Source organism: Zootoca vivipara, chromosome 1, assembly GCF_963506605.1.
Source record: "Zootoca vivipara chromosome 1, rZooViv1.1, whole genome shotgun sequence".
In the NCBI taxonomy this organism is placed as follows: Eukaryota; Metazoa; Chordata; class Lepidosauria; order Squamata; family Lacertidae; genus Zootoca; species Zootoca vivipara.
This window is the reverse complement of record NC_083276.1, coordinates 28459586-28480909: the sequence shown is the minus strand read 5'-3', so window position 1 is coordinate 28480909 and position 21324 is coordinate 28459586. Positions and strand designations below refer to the sequence as shown.

The following is a 21324-nucleotide window of genomic DNA, read 5'->3' as shown; positions in this document are numbered from 1 at the left end:
ATGTGTAGCAGAAGCAGGGCAAACTATGTACAAGGGGGAGTATTATCAGATGGAATAAGCAGCTTTAACTAAGAACTCCATATACACCAGGCAGCTTATTCTGACCTTAAGAGAACAGAGCTCCACCTGTGTAAAAACAAAGGGGCAGCATACAGCTAGAGCCCCAAACACAAAACCTAAAATTCAGTGGTCCAGTTTTTCCTGACTTTCTCTGTTCCTTGGGCAAAAGTGTCTCTTTAGCTGGGTGCCTATATCCACTATAGAGGAACTGTCAGGTGGTTTAGACAATCTCCTGCAGTCTTGTTTGAAATGCTTGAAACCAATTCCTTACTCTTTCCTTCTCTTCTTGCCTTCATGCTCATGTTCTTTAGGGCGGCTACTATCAGGCCTTTTTGAGCCCCCATGCTGTTTGGCTTCCTCCAAGAATTTGTCTAGACCAAAAGGATCCTCCTCAAACTGAACTGGTCCTTCTCGACCTCTTTGCCTGCGGTCTGAGCCAGAAAATTCCTTATCAGGAACAAACCTGCAAGACCAAAAGAAAGTAGTAAATCTAGTGTTCTAGTAGTAAAAATACAATTGGAAATACTTGAAATTTCCATACCTGTTAGTAGTTTTTATTCGTGCCTCCAAATCATCACCATACACGTCCTTATCCACATTTTTACTAGGTCTGTAGATGTTCTGGGCCATGTCTTTACCACTTCTCCAGGGCTGGTCATAGACATTGTAAATTTCATCTTCTCCTCCAGCAAAGCCACTGTCCATACCCTAGCAGAACACCAAAACCATCTATATTAGTTGGATACTAACAAGCACAATGTCCAAAAACACGTTCCCTTAGAAGTCATCAATACTGCTCCGAAAACCTACCTAACTGCATTAGGTAGATTGCTGTTCAGAGTCAAAATACAGCATTCTCTGGGAGAACAGAAATTACCCATAAAACCAACAAGTCCCAACTTTGTTGCATACTAACGTAAGAGAAAAGGATAGAACTATTCAGATGAAAGGAGAAACTTTGTTCTCAATGGCTTGGGATACCAGGTTCAGGTTTGGCCTCCAACCACAGTGGTATCTGAGGCCACTCTTCTCCACTAAACAGAAGTGCTGCATGCTTTGAAACACTATTATAGTGAATGCTAAATTTACCCATAATGAAGGCAATCTACTGTAGCAGGATAGTGCAATGCATTTTACCTTTAACCTACCCATAGTTTTCTAACCACTGCTCATTGAGGGGCTTTGGTGGTATATTAAGTTATATTTAGAGGTGGCTTATTTTGTATTAAATTATACTGGAGTGGGCACCAATTTTTCCTGTTGAGGGCCACATTACCTACTTTAGGGGTAATTTGGTAGGATGATGATGATGATGTGTCAGAGCCAAAAAGGGGGGGGGTACTCTTCATCTCTTTCTGCTGCCTCCTCAACCTAGCAGGTTGTGGGGGTGGGCAGATTATTGTATGCCAGAGGTTTGAACTGATCACTTGCAGATGGTTTTAAAAATCATTACTGCATAAAATTTTCCTGAGGGCCATAGGTTACCTACCCCTAATTTACATGTTGAATTCTTAACAACTGAAAGGCAAGGGTTGGTTTTAGAATCTAGTGCTGTAGAGGAAATGAAGCTGTTTAATTGTATCATCCGGAGGAAGTGCAGAGTTTGCTTTCCTTCACTCAACGTGTTCTAGGATAGAGCTACCCCATTCTGGGATGTGGTGCTTGCATAATAGGCCTTCTTGTGGTCTCTCTAGGTCTGGGACGCAACAGTAGAGTGCTTGGTAGCTTCCACTTCATTACAAAAATAATATTGAGGACATGTGTCTTCAGAGTCCAATTTATTTCCTACCCACTCCCCACCAGCCTTATATTTTCCACAACAAATGTATAACCTGCAACACACACTAGTTACAGGTTCCTAGTTGTTGTCATCTGAGTACTTTAAACTAGAATTGCTGGAAATTATGAACAAATTTTACGAACAGCTCAAATAACTCTTGTCAGATCTACTACACAGTGAGCTATTTGGAAAATGAGAAGATAAAATATGGCTTGTTCAGTCAATTGGCTGACATGGCTTAGGGCAGGCATCCCCAACCTTCGACCCTCCAGATGTTTTGGACTACAATTCCCATCATCCCTGACCACGTGTCCTGTTAGCTAGGGATCATGGGAGTTACTAGGCCAAAACATCTGGAGGGCTGCAGTTTGGGGATGCCTGACTTAGGGTATTTTTATTTTATGTCGTACCTATCTTTTTAATGCTGTACATCTGGCCATATACATGGCAATTGTCTCTGAACAAACGTCGTGATAACTTTCCAGAGCAATGGATGGCATTACTTACCTTACTCTGGTTGAAGAGCCTTTGGTCATACTGGATCTCACTGGATGTCCGAGGGTTAGGAACACCCAAGGCAATGACTTCACTAATATCTCTGTTCTCATTCCTTTGCAACTTCGACCTGAGTTAACAACATTGCATACTGGTTATGTTGCAAAAATATCAACCATTAAAACTTCCATGTGAGGAGTCTGCCTATTCAGAATAAAGATGTTGGAAGTCGGAGTGAGAGTTTTGCAGTTATTGGGGGGCGGGGTATACATACTTTGAGGAAGCAGTGCTGATTTGCTTGAACACAGGAATAACTTAGTCATGAATGACATTTGAACTACCCAGTGGTTCCTTTGCATTTTCCCATCTTCATAAAGCTGACTTCACACCATGACAACCTGTTTTTGAAACTCTCAACTTCAAAAAATAGCTTGCCATACAGGCCTGGGCAACAGCAAGGGGAGTGTTCTTTCAGGAGAAACAAACCTAAAGTCCTCTTAAGTCGCTAGGAACAAGTTCTGAGCGTCTTTGGATTCTGGCATTCAACTTCCAGGAAGTTATCTTGCTTAGTGTTTTTGCAGGTAATACAGAAAGGGCCAAAACAGGTATAATTCTGCTACGCAAAAGAACTGGGCTGCATAGAAGTTGTGGAATATATTGTATAAGGCTCTTATTAATTGCTACTTAACACAATTGTGTGTTAGTTATTCTAGCAGCTAGCTCACATATATGCTTGCTCAGGAAGTGCATAAATTAAAGCAAGGGAAATGATTTGAAACAATTTAAATCTTCAGATGCAAATTTATTCCATTTATGTTTTTTCTGGGTGATTTAAAAATCAATCCAGCCTGCAAAGAAATATGGTTCTCAAAATACAATAGACAGCTAGTCCGGCTGGCACAAAGTGTGCAGCCTAAAAGTAAACTACATGATGGGCACAGGAGGACCTGCCACGTTCAAGCCTTTATACAGGCATCATTATTGCCTAAGGGTAAATATTGCATTCTACAGTATCACTCTCCTGTCTGACCATCAAAAGCAAGATCATGGTGGTATTATTATTTATTAAATTTATATACCTCTCTTCCTCCAAGGATTACTGGGTGGTTTACAGTATAAAAACAACAATAAATATCTTAATAATAAACAAAACCATAACCCCTCCCCACATTTTAAAAGGCCATAGATTGTCTAACGGTTTAATGTTCTCCATGCTAATCCTCAAAGTCAACTTGTTCCCATCAAAAATATATAAAAAAATTGTCCAGTAGCACCTTAGAGACCAACTAGGTTTGTTCTTGTCTCTAAGGTGCTACTGGACAATTTTTATTTTTAAAAAAATATTTCAACTGCATCAGACCAACACGGCTACCTACCAGAATCTTGTTCCCATCAGATGCAGATCCCATCATAATACATCCTTGGTCCCTCCTTTGGGGCTGATAGAGAGAAACTAAGGAACTAGTGCTATACAGAGCCTCAACTAATGCTATGCAGAAGAACACACAAGCACTTAATACATAGAAGCACAAAAATCAACACAAACTACTCTTCTTAACATAATAGTGTGCCATAGCACACCAGAAATCAGTGCACTACAGGTATGTACATTTCCGAATCTTGTAAATTGCTTTGAGGTTTTCTCCAATGAAGTGGTATATAAAATTTATGGAATAACAACAGTAACGTAGTACAAAAGAACAACCAAATGAATGCTAATTTGTTGGGTTAGAATCAATTTACCTTGATCAAGTAGTATACTGCCCAGTTATTATTAGATGAACAACTTTACCTTTTGTCAGGGGCTGCTCTGGAAAGATTCCGGTCATGCTGTCTCTCTTTTCGTCTGTCATGTCTGATTTCATCACGTTCTCTAGCTTCTCCGTCCTCTGCACAGATACATTTGAAATTCAAAATTAGATGCAGCCATCTCTTATGTGAGTTAACAGCAACATAGTGGAAGCTGAACTTGCAGCTATGAAGAACACAGTGGATGGTGGACTAAGTACTCAGAAGTTGAAGGATCTCCTAACATTTTACACTTGTTCACGAAATACTTAGTTTTTTTTCTGGCCCAACAACTTTCCCGAGTTTTCATCTAAAGGTTACATGCCATTAACAAGAAGCCACTTAAACTACAATTCTATGCACACCTACTTGGAAGTGAACACCACTCAATGAAGGAGAACTTACTTCCACATAAATATGCATAGAAATGAGCTGCATTATTTTTGTATGAGGAACACTATGCATGTAGAGGCCTCCAGAATGAAGCCACCCTTCTTGTAATGGCATGTAGTGCAGTCTTCCTGATAAGGTCAGTACACAGAACCCTCTTGGGAATATTTTATGAAAACCACAGGAGGATGGGATGTACCTTTCTCCACATGGGTTTTGATCCCCGCCCTTCGCTCCCTGGCCTTCTGGGCCATTTCCCGGAGCTTCTCCTCATGCTTCTCTTTCTCCTTCTGGGCCATCTTCCGCTCCACCTGGGCTCGCATCTCCACAGCCTCTCGAGCCTGCACAAGATTCAGAGCACAGTCAGATGGTAAGGAGAGAACAAGAAGACCTAGTTTTTATGCTTTTGAGTTGTAATATAAAACAGGATGTGCAGTCCAGAACTGGAAACAGCCAGCTGCTTTGGGCCATTCAAGAAACTAGACGAGGGCTAGAAGAACAGTGTAGAAGCCATGCTACACTACTGACACAAAGCCGTTTCCAAGCAACCGGTTAAAAGTTGCAATGCTGCTCAAATTTATTCTGTGGAAAGAAATTACTCAGAAAGATGCACTGCAGAGAAGCAACTATAGCCTGACCTTCCTGTCAGCAATGTAGAGAGCCTCAGCCAACTTGGCAAAGTTTTCATTAATGTGGACAGTCTGCAGTCCTCTGCCATCCGCAGCCAGACGCTTGTCTAATGGAATGGTGTAACCCTGGAGGAAAAACAGACAAGACAGTTGATCACTAAGGAAAAGACATGGCATGCCAAGAAGCTGCCCCAAATCCTTATTTGTAATTTAATATTAATTCATTAATTTCTATACTGCCCTATACCCGAAGGTCTCAGGGTAGTTCATTTGCTCTAGGTGCAGCTATGTAAGTAGTTGCATTGTTTGGTTCCTACTTTTTTAATCCTCCATACACCAAGCCCCTGTTTATGGCATTAGTTAAAGTAATACAATTCCCTCAGTTTCAAGATTTAAAATGGTTTTTAAAACATCCTCGATTCTATCCATGCAACACATTTTCCCTTTTTACTATTTGTTGTATACTGAAGAATCCCAAGAAATGAAGGAGTGATTAGTACCACCACCACCAAGTATCTGACTGAAGCTGCAACCCTGAGCATGTTTATTTAACAATGGGAATAGCATTCCAAATAAAAGCAGCACCAAAGTAGCACCAAACATGTTTAAGTTGCTGGGAAGATTAATTACGTTTCTACAAACTAAAGTTTTATTAAAAGAATCAAAGAAACACCTGCACCTATGACATATTCAGTGGCCTCAATGTGATATTCTCTTAGTAAGACCTGCCACAGAAGTTTTAATAACAAGGAGGATTATCCTAAACACCACAGGAATTCATCACTAGTCTCTCTTCTTGCAAGCACTGAACTGTCAGTGTCATTGTTCTCTGAACAGGACAACAAAGGGCCTTTGCAAAAGAGAAAAATAGCTCAGAGTATAGGAGAGATACAAAGGCAGCTGAGGCAACTGAAGAATAACCAATTTATTGTGGCACAAGCTTTCTCTAGCAACATCATAGACCAGGCATAGGCAACCTTGGCTCTCCAGATGTTTTGGAACTACAACTCCCATGATCCCTGATCACTGGCCCTGTTAGCTAGGGATCATGGGAGTTGTAGTTCCAAAACATCTGGAGAGCCAAGATTGCCTATGCCTGTCATAGATCTTAGTTGGTAGACACAGAAGGTGGTACATATACACACTGCCTGCAATGGAAGCTAGTTACCATAAATACCATAAATGTGAACCAATAAATAATTTTATATAATTCCTCCCATTTGTATCCTGCTCCTCCTCCATTGTGTATATATGATTACCCCAGTCTATAGCAAGAGTCTGCTGAAGTATGTTAGCCTGAGTGTACACAACTGGCCCAAGGTAATCATATAGGGTAAATGACTGATTGGGGATTTGAATCTAATTCTTTCTGATTCAAGTCCAACACTTCCAATGACTTGGATAAATAGATGCTACTGCAAGAATATATCCTTTTTTGGTAAAGGCTTGAGAGCATCAGGGCAAATTGGTTTCATACCCTGCAAACAGCAGTATGAGGGAATTTTAAATACTTTCCTTTCCCTAAGCACAGTTGATCACTGTAAAACAGCCATTTACTATCTAGCATATTGTTTGCCCTTGTCATCTTGGCAGTTTTAAGATAAAAGGCAGAGAAGAGTCAAGCCATATCACTGCAACCTTCTTTCTGAACACAGCTGGTTTACTCAGCTCTGGATGCTTTAAAGTATCATTCAGACTGCAGATCATTTTTAAGGAGTTTCCCCAGCAGGATGCAACATTACAGTTTGACGTTATGACAAGTTAATTACCTTAGCATTTTTCCAGTTTGAAATGCAAGGAGGAATTTTCCATTCTTGTTGCTCCTTCACGGTCATCTGAACAGAGAAGAGGTAAAGAGAGTTTAGATTCCCACCCCCAATGAGAGGCGGGGATTCATTCCCATTATGAAACACAGTAGCTGAGTAGCCATGAACCGTCAAACAGGAAGTGTCAACAAAACAGTGAAATGTTTTCCCCCAGCAATTGTCATGTTCATTCAAGCTGCATCTTCTGGAAAGCTAAAACTAAGAGAGAGGCTGTCAGCAATTTTGGCAACAGGAGCTGAATATTTAAACTTCAGATAACAAACTTTTTGGGAAGATGTAGGTCAGTTTATCCAGTCCAACTCTTCAAAATGGGAACTTCCATCCGTATCCAATGAGTTTAATTTACATAATCCTCATTGGTAGCACTGAAAGTTTCTTCAGCAAATAGTAGCCCAAAGAATATTCATGGCTTTTATAAACACCATCACATTGCTCAAGTAGCTATCAGGAATGAATGAACAAGGTTTACCATGCCAAGGTGTCTACAGAATAGATGGCGCCAGACTTTTCAAGCAAGCAAGTTTAGCCACAAGCTATAGGGAAAGGAAAAAAAAAACTAGAATGTCACTAGACAATCTAACCAGGGGAAACATAGCTCAGTTGCTAGAACATGACTCTTTAATATCAGGGTTGTGCAGCTGTAGAAGTTTAAGGACACTGGCGGGACTGAAATAAATCCTACGAACTTAATCTATATATGTTTGTAAAAAGGAACTGCGAGATAAGAGTGAGAAACAAAGTCGAATGGCGGGCGGGAGGGAAGCCACAGCTCGGCAGAGCGTAAGGAACTGAGAGGGGGAAACTAAGATGGAATGTAATTGTTTTTGTTTTGTTGTTTTTTGTTTTTTTGGAAAATCTAATAAAAATTATCTTTAAAAAAATAATATCAGGGTTGTGGGTTCACACCCCACATTGGGCAAAAGATCCCTGCATTGCAGGGGGTTAGACTAGATGACCCTTGTGGTCCCTTCCAACTCTACAATTCCATGAATCTAACTCAGGTCAAAGATCCATCTAGCCCAACAAACTGTTTCTCAGAGTGGGTAGCTGGAAACAAGCGGGACAAACCTCTCCTCTGGTTGTTTCCTCAAAACTGGAATTCAGAGGCATAAGAAGTGTATTGCCATCATGACCTGTGGACAGTGATATCCTCATCTTCTAGGAATTTGCCTAATTCCTTTTTAAAGCCATCCACTTTCAGTCTGCTGCAGAGCAGAATGGCGGTGCGCTCCGTGTCATCTGAATGAAAGATGACACGGTCCAGGCTGTCAGGGCTCCGGGAGTGAGCGCCAGGGCTCGGCACCCCCCCAAAAAACCCACAGGCAAGTGGGGACTCCAGGGGTCCAGCAGAGGGTTGGGACCATGTGTTGGGCTGGACTATATTTTTTTTGGGGGGGGGGGGGATGAGCAAATTCCTATGCCCCACAAATAACCCAGAGATGCATTTTAAATAAAAGCACACATTCTACTCAGGTTAAAACACACTGATTCCCGGACAGTCCGTGGGCCGGATTAAGAAGGCGATTGGGCCGCATCTGGCCCACGGGCCTTAGGTTGCCTAATCCTGATCTAATAGAACAAAAAACACCTTGGTGGATATCATCAACTGAAGCATTGCTACTCAAACCACTTGGCAAAAAGGGGAAGTGGCCTATATATAGAGAGTTACTGAGAGATCAAGAAGGAAAATGGAAATTAAAAGATTATGATGAAATTAAAGACCATGTTCAGAGTTGGCTGCACTATAGACAATTAAATGAGATGTATAAGGAAGATAACAAAAAAGGGTTTAGTTACACAATTTCTAGATTTGAAAAAGGTTATAGAAGAAGATGGGAAGCTACTGAAGAAAGCATACAGTATTCTGCTAGAATGAGAAACAAAAGATGAAGAGGTCAAAGCAGTCATGATTAAATGGGCACAAGATATAGGACATAATATACAATTTGAACTGGGGAAAATTGTGGAAGGTGGATCTGAGATTTACAGATTGTTCTCTTTTGAAGGAAAACTATACGAAAATGCTGTATAGATAGAACACCAGTGAAGATGGCCAAAATGTATAAAATCAGATCAAATATATGTTGGAAATGTAAAGAAAAAGAAGGTACTTTGTATATGTGGTGGGAATGTAGAGAAGTCAAAAAGTTTTGGGAGATGATATATAATGAATTGAAAAAATGTTTAAAATGACATTTGTAAAAAATCCAGAAGCATTTTTGTTAGGGATTTTAGGACAAAACCTGCCAAGGAAAACAAAGAGTTTATTAATGTACAGCGGCAAGAGTCTTGTTAGCACAAAGATGGAAGAACGAGGAAATCCCAACGAAAGAACAATGGCAAGAGAGACTAATGAGTTATGCGGAGTTGGCAAAGCTAACACACAAACTATGTGAGAAGGACAATCATACTTTAAGGCACAATGGGAACTTTTTACAAACTACTTAAAAAGACAACAAAAGGATTTGACTCCTTGGCAGGCTTTGAAAAAACCTCCACAAATTTATTAGTAGAACATATGACAGATAAGGTAATGATATGTACAATTTTATAACATGCAGAGAATAATATGTATAAATAAATCAGAGAAGGGAGCTGAGGGAAGTCTTTGGAGGGGGAGAGAAATGTAATTGACTATATTGGTTGATGATTGGTTTTGAAAAATCTATTCAATAAATATATATATTTTTTAAAAAAATCCTTTTTAAAGCCATCTAACCATGTGGCTATCACCATAAATCATGTCAGTGAATTCCAGTTTCACTTTGTGCTGTGTGAAGAAGTACCTCCATATGTTAGTCCTGAATCTCCCTCACCTCTGCTTTATTGAATGACCCTGGCTTCTAGCATTATGAGACAAGGAGACAAAACAACTTTCTATCCCCTTCCCCCATGCTGTGTGTAATTTTATGGCCATGAAACTTATTTCCCCTTGCTCACAGTTTTTATAAATTATGAATCCCCAGACACTGTACTCTTCCTTGTAGGGGAGCTGTTGCAGCCTCTGACCCTTTTAGTTGCCCCTTTCTGCACCTATTTTCAGGATTTCAATATCATTTTTTAGGTATGACAAACATAACTACACACAATATTCCAAGTGCGGTTGCAGGCATTATAGTACCAGCAATTATATTTTTAATTGAGATGTCCTAAGATTTCCTAAAATGGAATTTATCTTTTTCACAGCTGCTGCAGAGCAAGTAGCTGTTTCAATGAGCTCGCTCTTATTCCCCCCCAATGTTTTATTCATTTTATAATAACACAACATAAACAAATAAAAACATAATACAACACAATAAACACTAACAATTCCACATAAAAACAATACAAATTAAGATTTCTTAATTTCAAATCTTTTTCCTTAACATCGTGGGGTGACTTCCGTCTGTTTCACTGAGCTCTCCACCACAAACCCTGCCTTTCTTCTCTGGTTAGTCACTGCTCTCAGATCTCCTTGGTGTAATATGTGAAATTAGGATCTTTCCCCTCAATTTCCTTTGAACCACTCTTGCTATTCTGTTGTCCATTCACCCAGTTTGTAGAGATTCTTTTGGAGCTCTTCACAATCTTGGGTTTCACCAAACTGAATAATTTTGTGTCAATCTCAACTTGGCCACCTCACTGCTTGCTCCCAATTCCAGTCCATTTATCAACAAGTTAAAAAGCAGTGGTACCAATACATATACTCAGAAGAACTTACATCCATCCATTTTTAAAACTGTCTGAACTGACACCTCAAAATTACATTTTATTGTAATCCATGTCCATCCCACTCTCCATCATGTCTCATGCTGGGACAGCTTGTTAACTTCCCTGGGGCTGAAGAAAAACAGTTCTTGCCTAATGGCCCCGACGGATTGTCTGCTGATACGTACACTTGAATACTCCATACTTTATGCATCAGATGTTTAAAAATGTTACATAAGAGTTGTGACAGGTGTCCATTACCTTTCTGCTGGGAGAGTGCATTACTGGAGCTGGAGGCGATGGTGGTCCACGAGGAATTTTCTTGTTAATCCTAATGAGTTGAAAAATATAGTAAGCTTAGTATGTCAATCTCCGTCCCTGGACCCTCTATGGCACAATAGTTGTACATTTCTGATTCTTACTTGAATCTAGGTGGCTCCATGGGGTCTTTTTGCATCTCCACCATTCTAATAACTCTCTGTTTTGCACCAGAGTTGAAGGCCACACCTTGCTGTGATGGTGTGTATCTGAAAAAAACAAGGAAGAAATTCAGTTATCAGTACAGAGCCTCTAATGAGCTTCTTATTTACTTTGCCAGAATTTTAGTTTTGCTCACAGACATTGGATTGCCAAGCATACACACCTGAGTAGAAGTGCAGAAGTAGATGATGTGTCTCTGTTCTTTCAAACTGAGCACACACTGAACTACAGAGTTCTGTTTCAATCAGACAGCAGAGCCTGATGTTCTAATTCCAATTTTACTGGTAGGACAGTAAAAATATTTCCAACTGGATACCCTATATTTCAGACCTATATATTTGAAGGTAGCTGCACAGCCCTCGTTGTGCTATTCACCATTTATGGACCATAAAAACCATCATATATTTATTGTAAGAAAGTTCATTATCAGAAACAAACCAAGAAGAGAACACATAGCCACACCGTTTCCTATGCATAGCTAAGTAACAGGACGTTCTCTGTAACAGGACTAATATCACATTTCATTAAACAGCAATAATTTCTTAACACTCATGTAACTGCTTGTGGCTTGAGATAATGGTTATGTTTCACACTCACAAAAAAGGCATTACATTAAACTTTGCATGCAAAGAAATTTCAACAATCCAAAAATTGTCCAGTACCGAATGTATTGAGCTGGAGCTAGTTTATCAGCTGCTCGGACTGGCATGGCTGCTGCAATTTTCTGGGAGACAGACTTTTCCAGCGCTGCTCGAGTCTTTTCTGTAAGCTGCAATCAGAAATGTTACATTAAACACTTGGACAAGATGCAAGTGGCTCCAATAGTTAGGTGCATCAGTGACCACAATACCTCTCTAACAGCTTCTTCATCAGGTCTTTGCAGATCAGGGTCATCCACATTCATAACTTCCTTTGGAACCAGGTCTGTGTATTTGCTGTAAATGACCTGAAACATTGAAAACAGCATTATGAAAAGGGATTCCTGTAAATGAACAAAAAATCCAGCATACCCGTGGAGCTTCGTTTCCCTCCTCATTTAGGGAGCTTTTTAAAATTAAAAACAAAACAAAAAACAAAACAAAACTAGATTAGCTTTCCAAAACAGAATTGCCCATATAAGGGCCAAACACTAAGAATATATTTAGAATTCCAAAGAATATATTTTCTTTTTATCATGACCATAGAATCACAGTTGAGTTGATCAAAAACCTGGAATTCTTTCATACCCTATTTGGAGCTACTGGGATATTTTGCTTATCTCCTTTTCCCCAAATGGTACTCAAGGTGGCTAACATTAAATTCCAAAACATACAAACAGACGGTAAAATATAAATAAAATAATAATTGCAAGGAAATAGCTCATCCTTCTCTTGTGCAATGGCTGTCTGAGACTTTAAAAGTTGCACAAATTTCAAGCATTACGGAGTATGATTGGTTAAGAAAAAGCAAACAACTCAGAGTGCTTTGCAAAGCTGTCATATTTATTAATTTTTGAGACCAGAACAAGTGAAACACATTTGTGTCAATAAGCTTAAATTATTGGGGGCTTATTTGTGAGGCATTCATTTTATAGGCAACTCCCTGTTTGTGAAGGGGTTGCATGAAATTGCATATACAGTGGGACCTCGACTTACGAGCTCCTTGACATCCGACGTTTTCGACTTACGAGTGGAAAAAGTGGCTGCGCGCTTACGATTTTCTCGACATCTGAACGGAAAACCCGTACGCGGCTAGATGCGGTTTCCTCAACTTATGAGTTTTTAGATGTGGTTTCCCTGACTTACAATTTTTTTCGTTTCCAATGCATCCCTATGGGAAACCGCTTTTCCTATGGGAAACTCGACTTACAAAGTTTTCGACCTACGAGTTTGCATTCAGAACGGATTAAATTCGTAAGTCGAGGTCCCACTGTAATTTGAACACCCATTGAAAAAGCCTGCAAACACCGTGTTCCATCCCCACCCATTTTTGAGACATTTTCAGGTCACGTCCGGGTTTGGCATGATGCATGGGTGTGAGGTCGCACACATATCAGACACGCCTAAAACAGTTTTTGCATGTACTGCATTTGCTATCAACATAACTGCATTTTTGTGGCAGCTTTCTTCTGTAAAGAATAAGGTAACATTTTAAGAGCTTCTGGGCAATGTTCTTTAGTTTCAAGAACTAGTGCCCCTTTGCCATCTAGAAATGGGATAAGGCAATTATGTTGCAGCAGGATGCATATATAACGGTGTCTACCAAACTAAACCTATGTATCATTTACTGACTATGCCAGGAGCCAAGAGAAATGGCAACATGTTTTATTTTTTTGTGGGGCTACCAGGTAATTTCTCTCAAGCTACTGTAACATGCTTTTGTGGTTGCTTAATCATTTGCCTGTGTGGGAGGCAGTAATGCCACACAGTTTTCTCAAAGCATGTGTAAAATTACACAACTGTGAAAGCTAGAAAATGTATTATAAACTCTTATTATTCAAAACACAACATATACACGAAAAGATGATGGTAAAAAATAAAGAAATGGAGAACTAAGTCCTAGCAAACCAGGAATTAAGTTGTTCTATATATCTATAAACTGAGCCTAATTGTTCAACATTACTCAACGAGGCAAGTATTCACCCCAAAAGAGATTGCTCTATGTAGCATGGCATTTGCCTAACTATAAAAACAGACCTGTAGCTCAACTAATAATTTAGCACAGGAACAATTTTCCAATTCTCATCCAAATATTCCAGAATTAACAACCCTTTAAATGAGTATCAATGGAAGCACACCTCACAAAGCCAAATGAAGGACATTTGAAGAGCAATATTTCTTCATGGTAATTAACGATAAAACCCCCAAGAATCTCAAAGCATGAAGAACCAAGCTTACTTTAAGAGCTCAAAATATCCCAGAGAATGAAAGAAGATGATGTTCTATCCACATTAAAATGAGTAAGCTCTGAATATGATAAAGCCACGATTCATTATCCACTGTTTATGAGAAAATGATAATAAACTGAGTACAGTGTGGTAGCCTTACTGGTAATAACAGGCTTGCAATTACCCACTTGCCCATTCACGTATGGAGAACAAACGTTTCCTCAAAGCAGTGAGTCCTGTCTACTGGGAGGATAGACCCACATGACTCTTTGGTTCTTTCCCGTACTGCAACTCTTAACACAAGGCTATATGATGGAGGTTGTTCAAAATGCTCTTTGCTCTCTCTTTTCCACATGTTCAGAATTTACATGCATGGAGGCTGAGCATTGGGCACACTCTCTCTTCCCTTGTTCCTGGAGAAACAGCCCACACTACTGAAGGAGAAACAGCAGAATATGTCTGTGTGGGGACGATCACACTCTGAGGAACTATTGGGAACACTAGGTAGAAACATGTTTCCACTTTACATGCCACAAATATCATTTTACTTCAAAATAATTAACACAGATTCATCATAGTCTCACACTCACTTCTAAAGTTCACAGTAATTAAGAAAGGCTCGATTCCCTATTTGGTTAATAGGAATGCACTGAGAAGAGGCTTTGCCATTCACCTTGGCTGGGTAAAGACTGAGCCAGGTAAGTATCTATGCAGAGTATGCATGGTGTGTTCTAGCCTCAAAAGGCAATTTGCTCTTTAAAGGAGAAGCCGAACTGTATAACCAAAGAGGCAGTGCTGGTGTGGTCACTTTCATATTTAGCTGTATGTGCAGTTTTGCCTCCCTTTCACTTTAAAGGCTACTGGATCTTTAAGGCAGAACAATTGGTGTGTGCATAGACTAATATGGTGACAATATAACTATCTCCACCTTCGCTGTCCTTCAGTTCCTGCAACCAAGGAAAGTAGTGCTCAAGCATCTATCCCTTTGGTTGGCTTCCCCTTCTTGAGTGAAGCTAAGTAGATTCCCCAATCTCTACTTTCCTTGGTCCCAGAAACATGACATGTGGACTGGGTAGGCAACTATAGTAGTGGAAAGTGCACCAAAACCCTCAGCAACTAACTGTGAGAATAGCCACCTACTCCTTAGTCACTTAAGGACAGGCACCCCCAAACTCAGTCCTCCAGCTGTTTTCGGACTACAACTCCCATCATCCCTAACTAACAGGACCAGTGGTCAGGGATGATGGGAATTGTAGTCCCAAAACAGCTGGAGGGCCGAAGTCTGGGGATGCCTGCTAAAGGACAATACTTTAGGTCCTGGATCGATATATGTAGCAGAATGAAGTGAAAATATTCTAAGATGGTAGAATTGGCTGTGGTACTTCAAACTAAGGATGGAAGGTTGTGTTTTTGAATGCTGCCCTGCAGCCTGAAGTGGTACAGTCCACTCTATTACATAATTTTGCTGCATATGGAGACTAGGTCTCAGTGAAGTTGACTATGTGACCACATAAAGACTCACATCCTTATAATAGGCAGATGCTATGAAATGTGTTCCTGTATTATTTCTTAAGAGTGTAGCAATTCAGAAGTGTCTTGACATGTTCTACTTTTAAAATATAAATCTCATGTTCTGCCACTGTGCTGTTGGACTTGTGAGAAACTCATCTAGAATTCATAACAAAACTTTTCCAGGTTGCATTAGAGTTAGTAAGCCAAGTAAAATAAAACAATATCCATAAACAACAAAACTGCATCTATATACAAGCATCTGGGAAGTCTATTACCTTGTCTTTTGATTGTCCCTGCCGTGCTATAGCATCGTATTTTATTTTTCCTTCTGCATCCACCTGAACAGCTAATGCATTGGACATTTTCTTTTTTCGGCCCATATCCAGAGGATATTGGGCAACATGAATTTCTGGGAAAGCACCTCCATCTCCAAAATCCTATACAGTAAAATAAATTGGAAATGATTACAAAATGGGCAAAAGAAACAAGAAGGTATTGTTAGTACTAGATTAGTCATTCAAAAACTAACAGCAAAGGCTAGGATTTGCATTTCATTTCACTTTTAATTGTATACTGCCTTTTTATATTACTGTACACAAGGCGGTTTACAAGCTGAAGAAACAACAAAATATACAACAAAGTTCAGGAATAGGAAACCTTTAGCTCTGCAGATGTTGTCACACTCCAAATCCCATCAGCCCCAGGCAGCATGAGCAATGGTCAGGAGTGACGTAATTCAACATCTGGCAGGCCCCAAGTTTCTTACCACTGCACTAGATGTTAGGATGGGTATCTATGTAAGCAGCAGAGTTACAGAAATAGACATATTATAGGCCCTTACATTCAAAAGCCAAGATATCCCTTCTCTAAAGTAACTAATTAAACATGTCAACAACTGTGCACACCACTCTTTACCTCCAACATTCTTGGTATCCATCCTTTCCGATAACCATAAGGAGGTGGCTCCCTTCGTGATGACACCAATGCAGTCTGTCTCACCCTTTGAGATCTTGCCCTCTCTTCTAATTCCAGCTGGTCTTGAGATAGCTGAGTTGGTGCTGGCAAAAAACTAAGCAAACAGAAAGAAGGAACTTAATATTTGGAATATATCTGTACACATTAGACAACACGTGAAATATTGTTCTTATTCCATTAAACTGTTTTACAAAGAAACTGCAGTTCTGTGCTTTTGATTTATTTCCTCTAATTTGCCTCTAAAGAGCTCTTTTCATTCCTAAACATCAGGTTCCTGCTGCTACAGTTCTGATACAAAATCCAAGCTGGTTTAGGTAGAGTCCATAAAGTACTGAGTTCTTGTGACAAAAGTCATTCTTCCTTTCCACTGGTTTGCAATGCTGATATTACAATAAACATTTGGTTTAAAGCAGACATCCCCAAACTTCGACCCTCCAGATGTTTTGGACTACAATTCCCATCATCCCTGACCACTGGTCCTCTTAGCTAGGAATCATGGGAGTTGTAGGCCAAAACATCTGGAGGGCTGCAGTTTTGGGGGGGCTGGTTTAAAATAAGAGCATATCTGAGCATTACTCCAACTAGGCAGAAAAGACAGTGGCTGTACCCAACATTGCAGCTCCACTGGCACAACAGATTTCCATGTGTACATGGAGTCAGCAACCTTTTTCAGCCGTAGGCCGGACTATATTTTGAAAAAATATATGAATGAATTCCTATGCTCCACAAATAACTCAGAGATGCATTTTAAATACAGTGGTGCCTCGCAAGACAAATTTAATTCGTTCCGCGAGTCAATTTGTTTTGCGAAAAAAATTATCTTGCGAATCCCGGTTTCTCATAGGAATGCATTGAAATTTCATTTTTTGCCCATAGGAACGCATTAATTAAATTTTAATGCATTCCTATGGGAAACCACGATTTGCAAGATGAATTTCCCCCAAAACGAATTCATCTTGCAAGTCACCATCAGATTGCAAGACGCATTCGTCTTGCGAAAAATTAGTCTTGCAGGGCATTCGTCTTGCGAGGTACCACTGTAAAAGGACACATTCTACTCATGTAAAAACATGTTGATTCCCAGACCGTTCGCGGGCCAGATTTAGAAGATGATTGGGCTGCATCTGGCCCATGGGCCTTAGGTGGCCTACCCCTGGTCTAGGCACAATTTCCCCCTCAATGAAATTTATTACTATTATTAATTTCATTTCTATACTGGTTTATATTTTAAAGAAAAAAATCTCAAAGTGGTTAGCAATTCACATTAAAACATCAAATAATACAATCCAGAGTAAAACAAATTCAAGCCTCAAGGAAAATATTTCAGATCTTTCTCTAAGAAACACTTTGCCTTCCCCATATTTATTTACCTACTTAATCCGTGACCCTTGGGTGGCAAGGTTCTAGCCTTTCAATATCAAACCACTTAACACCACGTTCACACTTATGGTCCTTCAGTTTGCTGTTGCAGCATGATGAGGCAAACCTTCCCCAAAGTCTTCATTGGATGTCCATGAGTTCTAGTATTTCATAGAATCTTAGAATTGTAGAGTTGGAAGGGATCATCTAGTCCATGCATCCCCAAACTTCGGCCCTACAGATGTTTTGGACTACAGTTCCCATCTTCCCTGACCACTGGTCCTGTTAGCTAGGGATCATGGAAGTTGTAGGCCAAAAAATCTGGAGGGCCGCAGTTTGGGGATGACTGTTCAAGTCCAACTCCCTGCAATGCAGGAATATGCAGCTGTCCCATATGGGGATGAAACTTGCAACCTTGGTATCATCATCAGCATGCTAAGTCTAAGCAACTGAGCTGGTATGCATAAAGAGGGAAACAAATAAATTTGGGAACGTATAACTAAGGATTAATCAAATCACATATAAGATAACTCCACATATGATATTCTGATGTCAGAAAAAATCCTGAAGCCTGCACGTGGTTTGAAAAAGCTGAACATGTTAATTATTTTCACCGTGCATACATGTGATTAACATGTAACAATGGCACATGAAAATGTAAACATGGCTTTCACACTTTCTTGCTGATTTCATACATGCACTGCATCAATTGACTACTCCTGATAAGCTGCAACTGAAGGTGTAAACAGAACACACTGAGGAACATTTTGTTTGAGGCAACACAAACTGCAATGATCCATCTAGCTCAGTATTGCATATGTTAACTGGCAGAAGATTTTAGGCATAAGTATTTCTCAGCCCATGGGGTATTTCCCATGGGGTCACGAAGAGTTGGACACGTCTAAATGACTAAACAACAACATTTCCCAGCCCTACCTGGAGCAGCCAATGACTCAATCTAGAACCTTCTCCATGCGATGCAAGTGTTCTACTACGGAGCTACAGCCCACTTGATGCCACAGTCCCCAAAGCCTTGTTCACACATTACACTAAACACAGGTACAAACCGTCTGTACCTGTACAAATGAGCATGTGCGTTCTGTAGAGCTCAACTGTTGTAGCGTGTGAATAACGCTACAAGTGCACAGCTCAAATTCTGTGTATAGATTGTACACTCATTGAACGTAACGTGTGAAAATCCCGCTTGGGCATAAAACATGCGAAGAAACCCTTTTTCCAACACACAGTACATCCCGTATGAAAACAGAGTGGGGTACAAAAACAGCTTCCCGGCTGAGGTTAAATCCTCGCCCAGGTGCGGCCGACAGCGAGAGCAATCCAAAACCACGTCTGGATCAGTGTACCCGTATCCTGCAACCAAGGTCACCGCCCCGCCCCCCCCCCCACCGGCGAAACCGAAATTCCGTTGCCGTTACTAGACATGCCGGAGGGAGAGAGGCCTCCCTACCCCCACGAAAAGAGCGAGGCCTTCGGATCAACCTCTCGGGAAAATGCCCGGATCGGTCCAGGCCTCACTGGCGAAATTGCGCCGCTATCGCAACCTCCTCACAACCGACTACCATAAAGGAAAACCTGGGACTCCGGTTCAAAATAAAACGAGCTCCGGAAAAGAGAGGGGAATCTGTTCCCACCACCTCACAGGGTGCCGCTTCAGGCCCTCAACCAACCTGGTCAGCGCCATCTTGCCGTTCTTCCTCTTCTCTGGGCCTAGCCAGCGGTTCCTGACAGCGTCGATAAAGCAAGACTCGCTTGGGAGCCAAAGGCATTCTGGGAATTGTAGTGCCTGAGCTTCCTTCGTTTGCCGACGCGAGGTCTCGAGGCTGCTTTCGGCGCATGCGCGTCAGTGACTGGCCTCTCCTGCTTCCGATATGGATGCGTGGAAATACTGTAGTATGCCGTGCGGATGGCGGGTCCTCACAGTCCGCGGTGTTTCCCACCACTCCCTCCACTACGGGGAGAAAAGGAGAAGCTTGAAAACGAGACAGGTCAAGGAAAATGCTGTTTCGGCTTTGGACTACATGGAACTCAAGGGGAACATATAGGAAATAATTATGCAGTCTCTTGATAGAAAATCCACATGCCCTTCAATTTGGGTGCAAACTCCATTCGAGGAGAGCGGGGTGGTTGCATCCTCTGAACAGGCTGTGGTAGATATGCAGTGCAATCGTATTGAGTCCCTCCAGACATCCTTTTATTGTGCCTTCCTTATGGAATTTTAATACTGTGTCATGTCAATTCAGGGCTTGTCCTGTAACTTTCTGCAAAAATCCTGTAGCTTCTATACCACCAGTGTTTGGGGGGTTTGTTTGTTTGCTGCACACTAGTGCAACAGTTCCCTTACAGACAGCAATAATACGAATAATGGGGAGTCATCACAGAATGATTAATAAAATGGACCAATGTGTGGACGGTCTAGCTCAAGCATCCCCAAACTGCGGCCCTCCAGATTTTTTGGCCTACAACTCCCATGATCCCTAGCTAGCAGGACCAGTGGTCAGGGAAGATGGGAATTGTAGTCCAAAACATCTGGAGGGCCAAAGTTTGGGGATGCCTGGTCTAGCTAGTATAAATCCACCACTAATGCACTACGGCAGATGTTTTGGGACTACAACTCCCATCATCCCTAGCTAACAAGACCAGCGGTCAGGGATGATGGGAATTGTAGTCCCAAAACATCTGGAGGGCCAAGTTTGCCTATGCCTGCACTACAGTATTATTGCATCAATGATATGTTGCAGAATACACCTACAAGAAAATAACACCAGGCTGGAGGGGCTCTATTCTGAAGTAAATTTAGTTATGTAACCTGAATCTAGATTTTTGGAATTGTTTTTATATATTGGAATGAACCATTGAATAGTTCTGTTAAGCCCTACCCTGCCGTCCCATAAAATACTGAAAAGCAAAGGGAGTTTTAATATTTATGTATCAGTAAAGGGTGCAACTTTCATATACATTAATATTCACTTAGTACTACTTGGCCTGTAATTACAGTTGGTTTGTTTTATGCCATGTTTGCCTGCTGTGTACTTTTCACACTAATCTTGTTTAGCACTTTCCTGGTTAGCTGGCAGTTGTACAAAGTGTACTACACCTCAAAAAAGGCTTGCTGTAGGATTCCACACACCCCTTTTGTTGCACCTGTTGTACTGCATTCAGCCAAAACCTGTGTGTATTTACATTGAAGCCTCACTGAGGCTGCCTGCATTCCTGCAAAGTTTGTATTATAAAGTGTAGTTTGCACTTTATTTTTATTGCCAATTTTATTTATTCCTTTGTAAGCCACCTTACATGGTAAAAAGTGAAAAAGGGATATGAGTAAGTACTGTAATATGTGCATTTGTGTGGAAGCCTTATTGACTCTAGAGGCATTTACTTCTGAGTAAATATGTTTATGACAGAGCTAAATGCTCCGTATTAAAGATGCAATTGTAGCTAGTGGGCTGACTCGGAATT

At 40.7% G+C, this 21324-nt stretch overlaps 1 protein-coding gene across 1 annotated transcript; it reads right to left on the bottom strand.

Moving 5' to 3' along the window:
• Positions 1-249: 249 nt before the first annotated feature.
• SNW1 (SNW domain containing 1) lies at positions 250-19683 on the bottom strand. Its single transcript, XM_035107935.2, has 14 exons — positions 19536-19683; positions 16429-16582; positions 15789-15950; positions 11986-12081; positions 11798-11904; positions 11078-11182; positions 10917-10986; positions 6912-6977; positions 5152-5268; positions 4713-4854; positions 4128-4224; positions 2348-2465; positions 602-768; positions 250-523 (listed from the first exon to the last, which is right to left on the bottom strand). Exons 1-14 carry the CDS (start codon positions 19547-19549, stop codon positions 328-330), a joined length of 1611 nt encoding a protein of 536 aa, XP_034963826.1. The 5' UTR covers positions 19550-19683; the 3' UTR covers positions 250-327.
• Positions 19684-21324: the final 1641 nt, after the last annotated feature.

What these genes read in the sequence shown, in the direction of transcription:
- SNW1 (XM_035107935.2), bottom strand. An exon ending in ATGGAGCCACCTAGATTCAA is followed by an intron (nt 10,987 to 11,077) that starts GTAAGAATCAGA and finishes TCAACTCATTAG; the next exon opens with GATTAACAAGAAAATTCCTC. An exon ending in TGCACTCTCCCAGCAGAAAG is followed by an intron (nt 6,978 to 10,916) that starts GTAATGGACACC and finishes TTCTCTGTTCAG; the next exon opens with ATGACCGTGAAGGAGCAACA.